The sequence below is a fragment of the Macrosteles quadrilineatus genome, unplaced genomic scaffold (assembly GCF_028750875.1).
Source record: "Macrosteles quadrilineatus isolate MER2022 unplaced genomic scaffold, UCM_ALF_1.0 Scaffold_7__1_contigs__length_78375512, whole genome shotgun sequence".
NCBI lineage: Eukaryota > Metazoa > Arthropoda > Insecta > Hemiptera > Cicadellidae > Macrosteles > Macrosteles quadrilineatus.
Window position 1 is genome coordinate 31,645,937 of NW_026542600.1, and position 19,105 is coordinate 31,665,041.

The 19,105-nt window shown below is 32.9% G+C and overlaps 1 protein-coding gene across 1 annotated transcript in view; it reads right to left on the reverse strand.

Moving 5' to 3' along the window:
• LOC128998612 (calcium-dependent secretion activator) overlaps positions 1-19,105 on the reverse strand; it is a 226,535-nt gene that overhangs the window by 23,489 nt on the left and 183,941 nt on the right. Inside the window, exons 29-34 of the mRNA XM_054424824.1 lie at positions 16,596-16,751; positions 10,844-10,994; positions 9,334-9,492; positions 7,172-7,288; positions 6,560-6,664; positions 2,111-2,253 (exon numbers count right to left, since the gene is read on the reverse strand). Of these exons, the coding sequence (XP_054280799.1) occupies positions 2,111-2,253; positions 6,560-6,664; positions 7,172-7,288; positions 9,334-9,492; positions 10,844-10,994; positions 16,596-16,751 (831 nt within the window). The remainder of the gene's footprint in view (positions 1-2,110; positions 2,254-6,559; positions 6,665-7,171; positions 7,289-9,333; positions 9,493-10,843; positions 10,995-16,595; positions 16,752-19,105) is intronic.

Consider the following 19,105-nt stretch of genomic DNA (forward strand, 5'->3'; position numbering starts at 1 on the left):
TGTAGCAACCTCTGCATGGGACATCATAAAAATATGCACAGATTATATAATATTTCTTCTGTGATATGTTTGATCTCAAATTGACTAATTTATTATATTTTAGGTTTAGATTTTCATAGAAATTTCAAAAAATATTCCATTATTATTATCAGAGTATATTACTACAGTTTTATAAATAAACCCCCAAAAGTGTGAAGGTAAAGTCTGAAAATTTGGATAATTACAGACTCACTCCAAATGTGATTTTATCTTTCATGTATCCTAAACTGTATTATTTAATATGAAAAGGTTTTTGAGTAGTCTATTGTGATGAAAATGTAAAAAATGTTTGTAATTATCTGTAAGGTATCGCATGTCTGTGACATTCAATAAACAAGTAACAAAATCCATTTATAATAAATGTATACCACTAAAGTTGAATTATTTACAAAACAGGACTGGAGGTAGTTTTGTCTGGTGGAGAGAGCAAGGTCATTAAGGTTAGTAAACAGGACAACGTTTTTGTCATTCCAAAAAAAATCTGGTTGCTTTTAACTTACACCTTTCCTTGGAATGTGTTCCGGACACATCACAACACTTGTATATTTGTGACATTCTGAGATTCATGTCTACTTGGGAACTGAGGATTTGATTTTATACTAACCTTGTTCAAAAGAATGATCTTACACAAAAGGGTACCTTTATGAATCAAAGTCAAAAGTATTTATTGCACTGGTATGGTATATTTTTAATAAACAATGGACCTTAATTTAATCAACAGGTTGCCTGTCCCTAAATGAGCAAATGCAGCCATAAAAGAGTCTTTTGCTTTTCCTATAAGAAAAATGGATAATGTCAAACAGTCTCTTAAAAAATCCTGCAGAACGAATCTACACGATTCTTTGAACCAATGAATAGACAACCAGGGGATATTGATATTCAGATTATTATTAGAGATGCCCCTTCGCAGTTCTAAATCTTTCAAACTCAAACACATGTCAATCTGCAAGAAAAGTTTCTCAGCTTTGGTCACTGTTCCATCAGAGACTGATAGCTGATAGTGGCTGGTCAGTGGTCTCGTCATTCACATTTGTGCAAATTTATGAAAACTCTCTGTAACACTTATACACCATTTTATGTCAATAAATCAACAACTGTCGAAGGATTTCAAAACGGGTTGAACGTTTTTTTACTAATTCAAACTCGTTTACACCATCACTACAGGAGCTCGCTGGGGACCCTAGTTTACAGACAAACCTAGTCCATGATGAAGTGAAGGAAAGCATTTAAACTTCCTGATACAACATCATTTCTAGAAAAGCTATTTATGTTTTCCAGAAAATCTTATTTTAAAAATCTGCACCAAATTATGCACCTTTACTCAAACGCCAAGTGATGTAAATATAACATTTCATTATGAAAGGAGTACTAGGTAGCCTATGTTCTATGGAGATAGGGATGATACTCAAGTGAAGTGAACAGGTTTATTTTACAAACTACACTGCATGACAAAGCAATCGTACCTCTCCCAAGAGAAAATTCCAGTCCTTTTTTGTAATAAATTCTACTATAGTTGTCAGTGTATCAATTTAAATTGGCTAACTTAAAATGTCTTTATTATTAGGAGTGATATCATTTTTGACCTATTTCAATTACATTTTTTTAGTATGTGTTATGTTGTTATGTTTGTAACAAAAATAAATGGCCAAACCACCATCAATGGGAAATAATTAAATTAAAATAATAAAGGTAACTGAAACAAAAACTTCTGTTGACTTTTATGTCATTGGTTAAGGTAAAAAGAATTTAATAGAAAAATTTAATTTGTAGATAAAGTAAATTAAGGCATAATATTCCATATTTATATTCTTTACGGAAAGGAAATAAAATATATTCTTTGTAGTGGTAAAAAATAATGATATCAAAACAGTTTTTCTCTTAAGAATTAAAGCTAATTTAACAACACTACCTACTTTAATAAAACGTGTATTTCTTTAACCTAGTAAAATCAAATGCACTGATTTCGAATTCCTTGTGATGTTAAAACATGCTCATAGCTTTATGCATATATGACAATGCTCTAAGCTACTTATGCTTCATAAATTTGGCTAGTAATATGTAAAAGGCTCACTCAGAATCCATATCTCGTGTAGAACTCTCTGTCAAAGCACAGGTAGCCTCCTCAGTCTGCATTCTCTGGGAAACTGTTTGGTAGGTTTTAGACAAAAGCTTATCTTCTGTCACACCGTGGAGTTCAAAGTCTGAATACAGTTTCTGGAAAAAAAAAATAAAATCTCATCACTATACAAATTGCATTGTGTTTCTATTGGTGGCGAATACAATAAAGAGATTAAATTTACGTTGGAAAAGTTTAACTACAGTAGTAGTTCATTCTCATTACCAAGGAAGTATGTGGAGATATGAAGATGACACAAGAATGAGACCAAGGCCGCAGGTAAACATTTTTCAAAGGGAGTTGGTCCTAAATTTCCAACCCTTTCACCATGCAACTGTTGCTTTTTGTAAGAGCCAATGACATTTGGACTGTCGGTCTTAACACGAGGCACGCAGACTTTTTTTAAGAAAATGGCCCAAAGGTTTAATGATACTTTCATATTATGTTATTAAAAATGTAATAGTATTTTAAATTGGTATATTTTAATGTAATTCTTGAACCTGTAAGTACAATTTATATAAGAACAAATTAAACAAATTTTTTAATATTTTGTTGTTAAATTACCGTGAACATAAGGCTCTCGATAAGTTTGGAAAATTCATTAAATTTGATTTTTTCTTGATTTTTAGCAGCAAACGACTTGATTATGCCAGAAAATGAAATTTTTGTCGTTATTACATGTTTAATTGAGAATATCTTGCTGATAATTACTTAGTTTTTGATTGTCTTGTCTAATAATCAGTGACGGATCCAGCCAGGAGTAGCAGGGTGAAAAGAAACGCAAAAGAATTGCCTGCGATCGTTGCAAAATTGTGAACACCTCCCACTATTACGGGGACATCGTTATTGCCACTCGCGGTTGCGGCTAAATTGTGATTTGTGAACATCTCCGCTATCACGGGGACATTATTTACGTCACCCGCATTGCGGAAAAATCGTCAACGCCTTTCGCTATCACAGGGACATCGTTATCATCACCCGGAATCGCGGAAAAATCGTGAACATCTCCTGCTATCACAGGGACATGATTATCGTCAGCCCCAATCGCGGAAAAATCGTCAAAGACTTTCGCCATCACAGGGATATTGTTAACTTCTCCCAGTATCACGGCGACATCGTTATCATTCATTTATAAAACAATTTGTTGTTTAAAAAATGCATTTTTATACAAGACTCTACAGCCCCAGATCATGGCCTAGTGGTATGTCCGCTGATATCGCCGGGAACACCAAAACCCGTTGTCGTCATCCGTGACGATGGCAAAATTATTGTATGTTAACCAATAGACAAAAACCGACATTTTTTTCCAATCCTTAATCTTGGGTTGGAAAAAAACAGTAAACCGACACCCAACCTAAAAAATAGGGCTAATTCCGGAACCCTTATAATGTTCATTATTACAGTATTTTGTTAATAAATGGAATCAAGAAAAATGTAAGAGCGACGGACGCGCCCCTTCCTCAACAAATTCTTGGATCTACCTCTGCTAATGATCGTTAAGAAACCACAACAATTTCAGATAGAAATAAAAGCAATTTAAGAAAAATATATGTTATAGAAAAATATAGGTGTCAACGAGGAGCGGAGAGGGGATCAGGGGTAGAATGGCGCGGGCGGCTGCACTCCAATCTACACTTGTCCATTAAGTCTAGGAACGACAATAACCTTGAACAGTCATGTCTGCCATGAACCTCACCACCGTGTTCATCTATTTATTTTTATATATAATACGCTAAGCTGATTTTTGTAAACAGAACTCCTCCCTCATTTTAGACTGATTTTGATCGATGATTAAAGTGTAAAAAAATGGCCCTGATCTGTAGTTTTGGAGAGGGGTTTTCATCTTTTTAAATCTTTATTAGTTTGGACAGGATATAGCATCAAAGTTGGGTTTCCTCCCATAAGGTTAACATGGGGGAATCTATATATTTAATTGGAAACCTTTTCTCCACTAATGTGAGAGAACGGATGGGCGTAGAAGCTTGGTAGAGGTGTCTAAAGAAAGGTCTTGGTCTTTAGATGAGCCATCATAAGTAAAACAAAGTAAATTCCCTCGGGGCTCTGTCCCAGTGACCTTTAAAGTTCCCTCCCCAGATTTGTTTACATTATGGCCATATGGATAATTTTTCACTATTTTTTTATAAACCAGCTGATAATATTTAAATTGTATTTTTAACAACACACATTTAGTTATGGCAACGAAGACAGAAAATACCAAATAAAGGAAAAAATTCTTGTATAAGCCAAATTTGGTACAGTTGTAGGGGAAGTGTCCCTACAAACAACATACTAAAAGTACCGACCAGTGGGAGTGGAGCTAAGGGGGCTCTAAAGGTCCCTTTTTTAGGTTTTTCGTAAATAACTTGAAAACTATCAACATTTGTATACAATACTAAATTTCCTGCAAGAAAAGTATATGATTTAACTATTTCAGTTCAACCATCTACAAGATATAATAAATATCTTATTCAAATACTTCTTCCATAAGAATAAATGTAAATTTGTGTGAAAAATAACAACCAGCAGGTATATAAACCTGCTGCTGCACTGTTGGTAAATAATAACCAACAGACAAAACCAAGTTTGTTCAACTTCCTTCATTATGAAGTTTGTCATTTAACAGTACAAGTTTTATGATTTTTTTTAGTTTCATAAATTGGAATTAGTATTTTGTTATGTTGAGATCTCTGTAAAACTCTACCTATCCATTTAGACTGAATACCGTAGAACCCCTCCATATCAGGCACCAGACCAGACAGTTCAGGTAGTTGGAAATGATCGTAACATCAAATAAGTATAATACCCCTGCCGCAGCAAACCTGCAGACTAAGCGAATTTTCATTTGCCTGATTTGATTTTCAATTAAATCTATTTAAATAACATTAGATTTAACAAGTGCCTCGGTTTGCTGCTTCAGGGAGGGTAATAAAGTGTGTTTTTATTAAAATATTAATAGCTTAGTGTAAAATAAATCAATTTGTCAAGTTTGGTCAAAATATATCCATAAACAAGCAAACTATAACAGTTTACATATTCTCCATAAGAATAACATAAAATAAGAAAAACCAATTCTTACCCCATAAAACCCCCATAGTCCGATCATACTGGTTTGCGAACTCATTCAAGTTTATCTCACCCTACACCTTTAGGCCAAATTTCATCATAATCGGAAAAAAATTACTCAAGTTCATGGACGTATATATATATACACATTTATACAAATTTGAAAGAATAGTGTTTTTGGCCTCTAGGGACATCAAAATGAAAACGTATATCGGTCCCGGGTCTAGGTTTTACCGTGCCACCTACGTATAGCTACCCTATAGGGGAATTCGCTAAAACAAATATTAAATGAGCTAATAATGTTGTTTATTAAGGCCTAGACGCCTATCAATTATTCAGTATAATTTACCTTTTACAGTAGCCTAAGGTGTCAACAGTTGAATTCTGTAGCAGTACGCATGTGTAGCAATAATTGATACGAAACATGTACTGCTACAGAATTCAACTGTTGACACCTTAGGTAACTGTAAAAGGTAAATTATACTGAATAATAATGTTGGGATCATGTTGTAAGCTAGTCAAAAGATCAATTGAATTAGGAATGGAAGGGATTGTACTTTGAGTTCTGGACACTTTTTCCCCTTGCAATAAAGGGCTTGTTTTGTAAATCTTGTGTGAACATTCTTGCAGATAGCAATAATGACAAACAAAACCAATTTGCAGTCTCTATCTGTGGTACTGTTTATTAAAAGCCAATAATGGTAAAAACTGTTAACTGCAAAAAAAATATTTTTCGAGCAATTTAACTAAGAAACAGCAGTTTAATTATAAAATACAACTAACTAACCACATATCGGTATCCAAACCGACTATCACTGTATTTTTACAAAACTATTAAGAGTATGAAAGCAGTATTAGCCTAAGTAATCATAAATTTTGTGACATGAACAATGCCACCATGATTATGATCTGCGATCATGGCACCATTGCAATCAAGGAGACATCACAATCGTTTCCTGGATTTGTGGAGCCATCCTTAACATCTCTCGTAATTGTGGGGACATAATGTCAGCCGCCATACTGACATAGAAAAATTGCTGACGATTGGTGCAAATCCCGAATCAATAATGTAATCCGATCCTTATCGATAATATACTTTCCCCAAAACTTAAGTTCCTGTCTATGAATATATGAACATATGAACTGAATTTATTTCAATTAAAACAGGAAAATACTCACACAGGAGATTATGTGAAGCAGGACGTCTAACTAGGTAGATATTACTGGGATTTAATAAATCTAAGGCAAGACAAGTGGGAGTTCTACAGTAAAATTAGTAATTTTTAATTTTAGATTAAAAAATAAAAAAATTATTGTACTGACTATGAGGTATGAATGTACCTTAACAATATGAGCGAGGCAAGTGCACTGGTACACATGTAGAGAATGATCTAGTCTCTCAGACAGCCAGTTGCACAGGAGTTGGATTTGTGCAGTATACCATTGCTGTGTAAAAAAAACAGTATTTAATTTTTTCATATATATTTTTATATCTAGCATGACATCTGGTAAACTTTGTTGGCTAATAAGTTTATTCTTTAGTAACAATTATTCATTAAAAGGAATCTGATCAACTGAGCTCCATATATTTGTACATAAAAACAATATTTTTGCAGTGATAAAAATCAGGTGATATGTACAAGAAGTTGCAAACCCCTAAATATTGCTTACGAACCACGAGCCAACCAACCTATAGATCATCAGCCAACCATGCTGATAGATTAGATGAAATAAAGCTAAGTCTGTCATTGAATTGCCAGTTTAATCCCTTCCTTAAGCCAGTTAAGCTATTGGTAGGTAAGATAAACAGTTCTTTTTTTTCACAATTGTCATGAAAAAAATAATCATAAATATTTATTTGGTTTAAAAGTGGTTCTTGATTTTATTTTATTTTTTGCAAAGATAAACAAAATTTAATCGATTGTATTTTATTTTTAGCTACTGAACAATTACCTCAAAAAAGTTAAGAATCCAAAGATCATCGTTGACTTTGCTTCTGATTTGCTCCAAACAGTTACGAGTAAAGTTGACATATGCATGGCCCATGTCTTTTCCTGATCCTGATACATTCTGAAATTCAAAAATATTGATTAATTTTCCACATTAAATCCAATTTTAACTTAACTGAAAACAAATATTTTAAAGCTGTTTTGTTTATGTATAAAACGAGTTGGTAATGGGATATCTATAAATGACATGATCAAGATTTGGCCATTTCTGAACCTTAAACTGTACAGTGAAAAAGGAACTTGTTTTTCTCACAACCTGAAAGCACAAAACCCTAATAATGCAAAGCCAATCTTCCTCCCTATGAAGCATTAATTCCCTATAAAATTTTATCAAAACTTATTCTTTTACTGTACGGTACTCTAACACGGCAAAATATTTATAGAAGCTTTAACGTACAGAAAGATAATGATATTTTATTCAAAAATTTTCAATTATTTTATTTATTAACATTTGATTATGCTTTATTGCCAGTTAAAATTCATAATTCGGAATTTTTTCCTTTTCATATTAACGGAATGGCGAGATTTTCCATATCTGAACACCAAACCAGACTCGTGTTTTGAATACTACACGACCAGTCGACCAACGGTGACGGACGGTTTTGAATACTGGTGTTTGGACGTATGGTGACCTACCTGGTAGTAACCAGCTCAATGAATGAGTCACCCCTGTATACAATATCTATTTGTACATCTTTGTACAAGCCATGTTAAATATTAGCAAAATCCATTTCCTGCTCCATAGCAAATTTTGCAAAGAATATTTACTGTTTCGAATCCAAGCAAACTTTTTCTGACCAAGTTGGATGGTCTAAGACTCTTGGTTTTCTTTTATTCTCTTCATGTTTTTTCCAGATATTAACTTCCAATCATTGTTTACTTATCTAGTGATAAAATCTTTTTAATCGGTTTTGATAATGTTGAGAGAAAGTCAATAGACAAGCATTATAGAAAAGTGAACAAAATCAAAGTCATCTGTGGCAAAAAAGTGCAAAACACTGAAAAATGAATAGTAAAGAAAATGAGTAAGAATAAAACAGTTGATATTTAAAGTAGTTAAATTAGAATGACAAGGAAATCAGTAAGTAGAGAGTATGATGACTGAAAAAAAGAGACAAACATTAAATGGAAACAAATTACATTGCTTAATTATAAATCTATTATTCTTTTTAATTTGTAAATATCTTGTATCAAAAGGAATAGAGTAAAAGAGTAAGAAGATAAAAATGTATGGTCGAAAATGTATACAGTTTTAAGTTGTCTTTGCCTTCTTTTTATTTTTTTAGGACATGTATTTTTTACTAAGACAGATTACTTATAGCCTTACCGTATTGCTATTAGTGAAGAACAAATAAGACCCAAAAAGACAAAACCAACATAACATTTTTAAAATATGCAAGATTGTGATATTTAGTTTTTGAAAAGTGCTGACACAGAAAAGTTGTTTCAAGTTAATTAAATAAATTACTCACTCTCGTTAGGTCAACCTGAAACATCAGAGAATATGTTACATGCTAAGCACTACCGAATTCCTAACAACCCCAGTGTCAACATATTTGTAGCTGTTGCTGCTCTGCTAAAATCATCTTGGTCCCACATTTACTGACGGCGCTCAGTGCTCACAGTAGGCAAGGAGCCATAAAACATTTTACTGTGTACATTTTAAAGATTCATCATGTTCTAAAACTCCTCGGGATCAATAGTCATTTTTGAAAACATAATTCATTAATTCAACCTTATCAGTTGAATAAGAGGAAATTTGATTAAATCAATACCAATAACTCAAATATTATGATGTGTGTTGTTCAGGATTCAGTACGGAGGCATTTTCTTAAACAATGGTTGGTTGTAAATCATTTTACTTTAGTTGCAATCACAAACTATTATTTTACTATTGCTATGACACAACTTAAAACCCCATAAAGATTGACTGGTTGTGTTTAGGATCTCCGTACTTCTCTTGACCAAGTTCTTCAGCCAATAAACTTTAATATATACAGAATAACACCCAGCAAAAACTAAAATAAAGTAGCTTAGTAAAAATGTTGATGATGAACAGTGATTCAAAATTTAACTAACCTATACGGATCACTCCAGTGGACTTACAGTGAAACTGAGGATGGATCCAATGAGACTGCCTTCATCGTAACGGCTCAGCTTAGAGAGAGTAGTCTCGAGAACTGCGACTAGTTTGCTGATCATCCCTTGACTCATACTTGCTGAGGTTTTCTCAATCAAGTCATCAATCTTTGTGTGATATTGGTGCTGTAATTTAAATAATTAACTGTCTTTGACACACTTTATAGAAATTATAAAAAAAGTTTGGTATGGTTGTAAGTCAAACTTGAATCTCTTTTTTTTGTTTATGTGTAGGACAAGTATAAGAGTAGTCACAAGAACAAGAAAATTATGTACATGGAGCTTATGACATACGATTACAATATATATCCATGGTATTTATGAGAATAGGAATAGAAAAAAGTTGACGTTAATTTATAAATACCTACAGTTTATTGTAGATCACAAATTTCTGACACAATGTGCTTTTCCAGGAATACTAAATTAATGACAACTTTGTGTCAATATGCAAGGAAAATGACATATTGTTAGAAATTAAGTTAATAATTTTTAAATTATGAGTAAATTAAGTTTTTCCTATTAGTTATGATGATGTGTTATTATTATAACTGGATGAATTAGGGTATACAGTATTCAATGACTGTTTACATTCATAACATATTACAAAGCTTTCAGGGTCAAAACTATTAGTCATGTTTTTAGCTAATACATGGGCACATGGCAAATTTGTTTACAACTTTACTTTAAAGTTTCAAAATACGAGGGCTATCCAGAAAGTAGATTACGTTGTTGTCTGTATCTGCTAGGGGTGGGGCTAGCGCGACCATCTTGGTGTTAGTTCGTTATGTAGCTCAGTCGGCATCTAGCCGTGCTAGTAAGAGGTTTCTGCTGTACTCCGTTGAGTTACTGTGACAGTTTAAAATGGCTGTGTGAATTGAAAGTGCCGCAAACTGTGAAGTGCGTGCAGTTATAAGGTTTTTACTGCAAAAACTGTAAACCGATAGAAATCTATCAGCAACTATGTGAAGTTTATGGGGAAAACATTGTTACTGAAGGTGGAGTTCGTCAGTGGGTCATCAAATTTAAAAATTGCCGAACTAACGTTTACGACGAAGAGCGAAGTGGAAGGCCCAGCATTTAGACTGCCAAACTTGTTGAAAAAGTCGATGCCGATGTCAGTTAAAACTCGAATGTTCACAATAACAAAATTCTCTATGGGTTTTCCACAAATTTCACGAAGTTTGTTGCACGAGATCATAACCGAAAAGCTTGGTTACCAGACTGTAACCGTAGAGGCCATTCATTATTTTTTTTGCACACACTTCACAGTTCGCGGCATTTTTAATTAACACAAGACATTTTAAACTGTCACAGTAACTCAACATAGTACAGCAGAAACCTCTTACTAGCACGGCTAGATGCCGACTGAGCTGCATAACGAACTAACACCAAGATTGTCGCGCTAGCCCTGCCCCTAGCGGATACAGACAAAAACGTAATCTACTTTCTGGATAGCACTCGTACATTAAAGACTTACCACATCAACCCCATCCACAGCACACAACTTGAATGATTGGTTCTTGGCATCCAAGATCACATTCACCATCGCACACATCTCTGAGGGAATTATGTAGTCAGTTGATATGAAAGTTCCCTTCTTCAACCATTGTTGAAAGGCATTTTCGGTCCTGAGAAAAAATTTAAAAGTTTTTAGGAAATGTAAAAGAAAATTTGAACCCATGGTGGAAGGAAAAAACATAGGTGTGCTATTCCCACATATTCTGACGTCACTCGGATTGCAAACAAAAGATTACCTGATTGTAACTGTCAAATTAGTAAGTATTTGTTTTAATTTGATTGTTATTGTTTTTATAATAATAAAAACAATTAGTACAACAATTAGTATGTATTTGTTTTAATTTGATTGTTATTGTTTTTATAATAATAAAAAAAATAACAACCAAATCAAAAGAAATACATATACTAATTTGACAGTTACAATCAGGTGATCTTTTGTTTGCAATCCGAGTGACATCAGAATATATGGGAATAGCACATCTATGTTTTTTCCTTCCACCATGATTTGAACCAGTATAAAATAGAAGTTGTTATACTGTATCAGGTTGAAAAAAGAAAAGAAATGCAGGGTGGAAAAAATTATTTTTTTAAACATTTGTAGCACAACAAAAGTATTTAAAAATATATAGGGTCAGTATAATTTTAAATTTTCAAATTAAAGGTAGGTAGTGAACCAGTAATATTACCTCTGGAAACATGACCAAATCATATCAAAATCCAACGAAGAAATAATTATTATTTTTACGTAATACAAGTCAAATAAAAAGTTTCTAAGTAACCTTATAGAGGGAATCGGTAGCAGAAAAATATTTCAGTTACGGCGGGGAACATGCAGCTTGAGGTTGTTATAGTATACAAGTCTTTGAACGTAAAACCGCCCAGACCCCAATTTTTAAGGACCTCGGTCGTCCGTAATGACGTCATCAAAATGGCGGCTGTACAAGGATGCTGGGTCACCATGAAATGGTTATAACACCCAAATCCGTGAACTGATTTTAATGAAATTTGGCATACAAGTACTTGAATACATTATCTCAGCCCAGGTTGTCAATGGTCGAGTTTGATGAAGTTGTTTCAAAATGGCGGCCGTTAATAACTAAAATAATAACAATGTCAGTGTTTTGTGTTCTCAACTCCCTCCAGAGATCTGCAGCAACCTATTCATTTTCCTTGCAACCACAGGTTGTGATGCTATCTCTGCATTTCATGGAAAATACCCACACCACAGCAAACCTGCAGACTAAGAGAGTTTTCATTTGCCTGATTTGATTTTCAATTAAATCTATTTCAATAATATTAAGCTTCATGAGTACCTAGGTTTTCTGCTACAGGGAGAGTAATAAAGGGAGTTTTAATTAACATACCAATAGCTTAGTTTAAAATAAATAAATTTTCCAAGTTTCATTAAAATATATCCATAAACAAGCAAACTACAACTAGTTAATCAAATCAAATCATTTATTGTAGTCAGACAAATATACATTGTATTACAAACGTCAACTTAAATTACTTCTAAATATAAACAATAATATAATGCAAATAATAAAATAACAAAACTGGTAGCCTACTATAACACTGATAACACATATGAAAGTAATAATTACAGAGCAGGTGGACTTAGCTTCAGACTTTTTTTTTTTTTTTTTTTTATAAATTGGACTGTTCAAAAAATTCAGCAACAGAGTAACATGCACGTTCTAAAAGGTATTCTTTTTATTTAATTTTGAATTTTGCTTCTGACGTTAAGGATTGTAGATTGGCTGGAAGTTTGTTAAGCAGTTTTGGCCCGAGATTTTGAGGTAATGATGCAGCTAATTCCAATCTATGAGAGGTTTGTCTATGATGGTGTCTTTGCCTGGTATTATAATTATGAATATCTGCACCGGTTACTTTTGTTGTTGATTTAAACCTATAATATAATAGAATTTCAATAATATATATCGAAGGTAACGTTAGAATTTCAAGGGATTTAAAACAATTTCGGCAAGGTGTTCTTCTGTACACACCTGCCATAATACGAATGGCTCTTTTTTGCAACCTAAAAACGCGTAAAAAATTTGATTGTATCGCAGACCCCCAGAGAATAATTCCATACCTTAATCTTGACTCTATGAGTGAAAAATAAACTAATCGCATAAGTAATAAATTTTGATATTTTGCAAATCTATTCATTAAAAATAATTGAGACGAGAGCTTGGAACACAGTGCATCAATGTGAGGTGTCCAAGAAAAAGTGTTATCAAAAATCAATCCTAGATATTTAACTTCTGTTTCTAAGGGTAACTCAAATTCGTTCATAAATATTACTGGGCTGGCCTCAGAATGGTTGGCTTTTGAAAAATGTATACAGCTTGATTTGCTTGGATTAACGTGTAAATTATTGCTATTAAAGTATTGATAAAGGTTTGATAGTTTTACAAAGCTATCAATTTCTAGGTTATCTAATGATTTATTTTCAAACAAGAGGGCTACATCGTCAGCGTACATAGTTATGTTTAAGTTAGGGAAGGTCTTAGTTATACTATTTGTATATAAAATGTACAAAATAGGCCCCAAAACTGAGCCCTGGGGAATTCCGAAATTCACTTGTAGCTTATTTGAATGTACACAATCGTTAACCTTTACACTTTGAGTTCTCTGTAGAAGATACGACTTAATCCAGTCAAGGGGCAGGCCACGGATTCCCAGATTATAAAGCCTCTCAAAAATTACACCGTGGTCCAAGCAATCGAATGCCTTCTGAAAATCCAGAAATACCCCGATAGCTTTGTTTTTATTATTTACAGCACTGATTATTTTGGTAATTAAGTCAACGGTAGCATCAATCGTACCTTTCCCCTTTACAAATCCAAATTGTTCTTTACATACAAGGTTGTTTTTGAATAAAAAATCAAGAAGCCTTTGCGCAAAAACATGCTCGTATATTTTTGAAAATGTAGATATGTTCGCGATTGGACGCCAATTTTCAGGAAGGTCAGATTTACCGGTTTTAAAAACTGGACGAATTATTGTTTGCTTTAGAACACTGGGAAATATGCCCTGCAGTAAAGAGGCATTTATTATATCAGCAAGAGGTTGACATATGTAATTTGCACAGTGACGTACAATTTTGTGACTAACCCCGTCATATCCACAAGAATTTGAGTTTTTCAAATTCATTATAATTTTATAAACTTCTCGTGCATCTGTTGGGTATAGGGCAAGAGAATTGGGGCAGGTGGTATCGATTTGATATTTTAAGGTGGGTTCAGATATTAATTGATGTTTCCTTTTGCCAATATTGGTGAAATACTGGTTGAGTGATTCAGGACTTGGCATATCAGCAGGTAAAGGTGGCTGTTTACTTTTTTTTTCAGAGTTTATTATATTCCAGGCCTCTTTTGATACTTTATTGGTTCTAGCTAGTTGTCTAGTTATGTGGGCTGATTTCGAAGCTTTTATAACTCTTCTATAAATAGTTTTGTATTTAATGTAATAGTTTTTAAATTCAGCAGATCTGTTAATTTTTCTTTTGAAATCTAATTCTTTAAGCTTTTGTGATGATATTATTATGCCTTTTGTTAACCATGGTTTTGTAATTTTTTTATAAATAATGTATTCTCCGTGAAAATTACATGGATATTTTTTATTTAATTTTTTTTTTATTGTCTCCGTAACCAATAACCGTACAAAAACACATCAATACACTAAATTATTTATTTGTTTAAGCTCTTCAAATTGTTTAGAGATAAATAGGGGAATTATATGTTCTAATGGTCAAACATGAGAAAAACCAATTTTTATCCCATAAATCCCCCAAACACCCCGTTCCCATGGTCCGATCACGGTGGTTCGAGAACTTGTCCGCAGAAACATAGATTTACACGTTCGTACGAAATTTAATCAAAATCAGATCATTTTTGCTTGATTTATTGTCCTAACGGACGAACACACTATGCAGGGTGTTCAAAAGCACCTACAGACCAATTTTAGGGGGAATAATTACCTTAGTGCAAACCAAAATTTCAAAATGGCAGCAATTTTAATGTTAAAAATAAAAATTAGCGAAAAATGGCAGATTTTATAAAAAAGTGTCAAGAACACTTTTATTTAGCATTTAAATTTTCTATCAAACAACTTCCAGTTCAAAAAGATTGAATTAAAAATAACTGAAATATATTGTCTATTCTGACTAATTTTACAACTAAATTGTGAAATTTCAAACATTTATCTTATAATCTTTTCAAGCTTCGTGTAGTTTGATAGGAAAATTTAAATGCTAAATAGAAGTGTTTTTGACACCTTTTCATTAAATTTGCCATTTTCAATACCTTTCATTTTAAAAATTAAAAAGGCCGTCATTTTAAGTGTTCTAATTAGACCAAGGTAATTTTTACCCAAAAAAATTGGTACCTTCTACCTTTACAGTAGAACCTCGGTTAACCAAAATAAAGGGGGGAGAGTAGTTTCGGATAACCAATTTTTCGGTTAACCCGTCATATGCTAAAATAGCCTATTTATTACCAGGGTGTGTAGGAAAAGTGAATTTTTTATGTCTATATAATACAGTGTTTTATTTCAAAATAATCCAAGGATAAAAATATTTATGAAAAGAATACAAAATGTGGATATCTAGTTAACAAAGTGATTTTGTAAAAAAATTTTATTCCTTATTTTCCTCTTATTTTGCCCCAGTGAATCAATTCGTAAATTTTGTCCCAACCCTTTTTGAACACGCTGTATATGTGCGTGTGTCCGTTAGCAAAAATGATCTGATTTTGATGAAATTTGGTACAAACATGTAAACCTACATTTTGTTTTTCAAACAAGTTCGCGAACCAGCGTGATCAGACCCCATGGGTTTTGGGGGAGTTTAAGGGGTAAAAATTGGGTTTTCTCATGGTTGACCCTAAAACATGAAATTCCCCAATTTATCTCTAAACAATTTTGAAGAGCTTAAACCAACAAGTAATTTAGTATATTGAAGTGTTTTGTACGGTTACGGGCTATGGGGAGAAAATGCAAAAAAATTGTAATTTAAAATATCCATGTTATTTTTACGGAGAGCACATAAAATGTTGTAGTATATATTTTTACGAAACTTGGCAAATTTATTGATTCCAAATATATCAATAAAACTCCCTTTACTACTCTCCCTGTAGCAGCAAACCTAGGTACTCATGAAGCTTAATATTATTGAAATAGATTTAATTGAAAATCAAATCAGGCAATTAGAAACTCTCTTAGTCTGCAGGTTTGCTGTGGTGGGGGTATTTTGCCTATTCCATGAAATGCAGAGATACCATCACAACCTGTGGTTGCAAGGAAAATGAATAGGTAGCTGCAGATCTCTGGAGGGAGTTGAGAACACAAAACACTGAAACATTCTTATTATTTTAGTTATTAACGACCACCATTTTGAAACGATCAAACTTGACCATTCATTGACGACTTGGGCCGAGATAATGTATTCAAGTACGTGTATGCAAAATTTCATTAAAATCGGTTCGGGGATTTGGGTGTTATAACCAATTCATGGGGACCCAGCATCCTTGTACAGCCGCCATTTTGATGACGTCATTACGGACGACCGAGGTCCTTAAAATTTGGGGTCTGGGCGGTTTTAAGTTCAAGGACTTGTATACTATAACCATCTCAAGCTGCATGTTCCCCGCCAGACCTGAAATATTCTGTCACTTTATATAACAATACAACCACACTATTAATATTACCTCTGAATACATGACTCAATCATATCACAGGCCATTAGCTTAAGTCTCTGTTCTAAATGTTGACGAAATTCCACATCAGGCCAATGTAAATCCCTGATGAAAGATTGTAAGGCATCTAGTTTCCAAAATAAGTCTTCGGATGTGGCACAACCATTTCTGAAATAAACGGATTAATTCACAATTATTAATATCAATTGATAACATACTCCAGACTGAAACCAATGCTGAATGAATTATTTAAATATATCTATACACAACCAAAATACAACTTACAATAAGTACAGTCATTGCATTTGTCTAAGAACTATTTACTAATCGCTTTCCAGTGTAAGACTGGCATGCAAACAAATCAATCCTCACATCAGCTTTATATTGTATGAGCATGAGAATGAGCCACATGGTAACCCTTAATTTATATATTATAATCTAAATGCTAGTCTTGATCTTACCTAACTACACAATTGTACTACAGATAATATTATTACAAAAATCATACTAAAATGATTTGTACAGTGTAAAGTGAACACATTGTGAGGGGAGAAACCATCTTACTTGCTACCAAAAACTTAGACGAGTCAATTAACATTTTAAAGAATACACTACTAAATCTTCCATTGCTATTCTAAGTATGCATCGTGATACCTTTAAATGGTTTCACCATACGATTCCACTGTCCACAATGTTTTTGTAACTTACATTGTTGACAAACAAACAGTTTTAGTAACTATTTCATTCTTAAACACGAGGAATTCAACCACCTACCATTATTGTCTAGTTTATTCAAACAAATAAGCATTTACAATATCCATAAATATTTTTGAATATTGATTATATCTGGACTCGTCAAAGCCTTTCTGTTAGTTTTTTTTTTACTAACCATAGCAAAAGGGGTTTATTTTTTATTCTTTATTCTTTGACACAGCTCTCAAAAACTTAGCTTAATATAGACTGAAAGGGTGTCAAGTTTGAGAAATGCCATGTTATGGAGACAGAGAGCTAATTTTCAATAAAAAGATACTAAATTTACAACACTATAAAATGTAAGTACTAACATGTTAAAGAAAATACATCACCTCATATTTTTCTGGGGAAAACCCATATTTCTTGGGTGCTTTATTCATCAGGTATGTATGACTCACCATAATGTCCTCAAATAAAGCTAGGTTCGAATGGCAAAAACAATGTAATGCATAACTACTGAAGCTACCCAGGTACATGGTTTACCATCAGAGTCACTTTATAGGGAGCTTATAAAAAATATTTTATGGGTTCACTGAGAAATCCAGACTGCCGGACAATTGAATCCTGAGTTGGTGGTAGTTTGGATTTATTATAGCTATATATAATTGCCTTCACAATTAGGTTGGTAAGTAAAATAAAATATTGAAAGGAGTTATGATTGAGACTGCTATAAAATGATTCCATAAAAACTTAAAAAGGTAAAACAAAAACAATGTTTACCTACGACCGTTTTTTGAAGTAGCCGTTTCAGTTCAGTTCTTAGAATTGAAAAGTTCCCCATAACAGCATAGTTTTACTGATAACAACACGGGTAACAGACAAATGAGGTTCAAGGATTGAGAGAGAAGAAGTAAAATTGTAATGATTCGAACTTCAACTAATCAGTTGTTCACGCCAATTTAATTGTTGAGTGGTGCAATTAGTGTTTCGTACAATGTTTTGTTGCATCACTGTCAGTGGCAATGAGAGGTTATAAACAAAAACATAATCTCTCTTAGGAGTTATGAGTAGTGATTTTTAGTAATTAAAACACTGTCATAGGTAAAGTAGTGTACGCAACTCGTGTAAATAGTGTTAACGCAATCGTTGCGTAAACTACTATTACGAAAGATATAACTATACCTTTATAACTGATTGTATTTAAAGGTAGATAATGGAGATCAACCTAAAGCTACAGTAACTTATAAATTATCAACATTTTCTGATGACTCATTCTCATGCTATTTCCCTTTACAATGGAAACGTGGGGCTCGGAAATTCATTTTAGGACATAGCTTTCACTTTAAGTTCAATAAATAGGTTCAAAAGCTAGTAGGATATTTTTGTTTGGTCTAATTGTCAAGCTTGCTTAATCTAGTTTGTTGCAAAGCATTATGTACACAAATCAGATAACTCAAAATATTTTACAAAAAAAAACTGTATTTCCAATTATAATAAAAAAAAATAAAGAACATAATAACTAGGGCCTATTGTCATAAAAATAAAATAACTGTACTGCTAGGCAAATCAGGAGTTCATTACCAAAGCAATACTGAGTGCAGTACATAATAACATTGCCTTGCTGAAGAAAAAATAAAAATAAAACGGCTTTAGTTACACTAATTTAAACATCTAATTTAAAATGTACAGACTTTTTGATTTTAGGGAAATTACAATATAACCAAGTCTTTGTTTCAAAACTGAATTTGTTTCAAATATTTGTTTGCCTTCTAAAGATTTTAATAGCATATTATAGCTTACAGACAGTTTAAATACAAGAAAACAGGTTT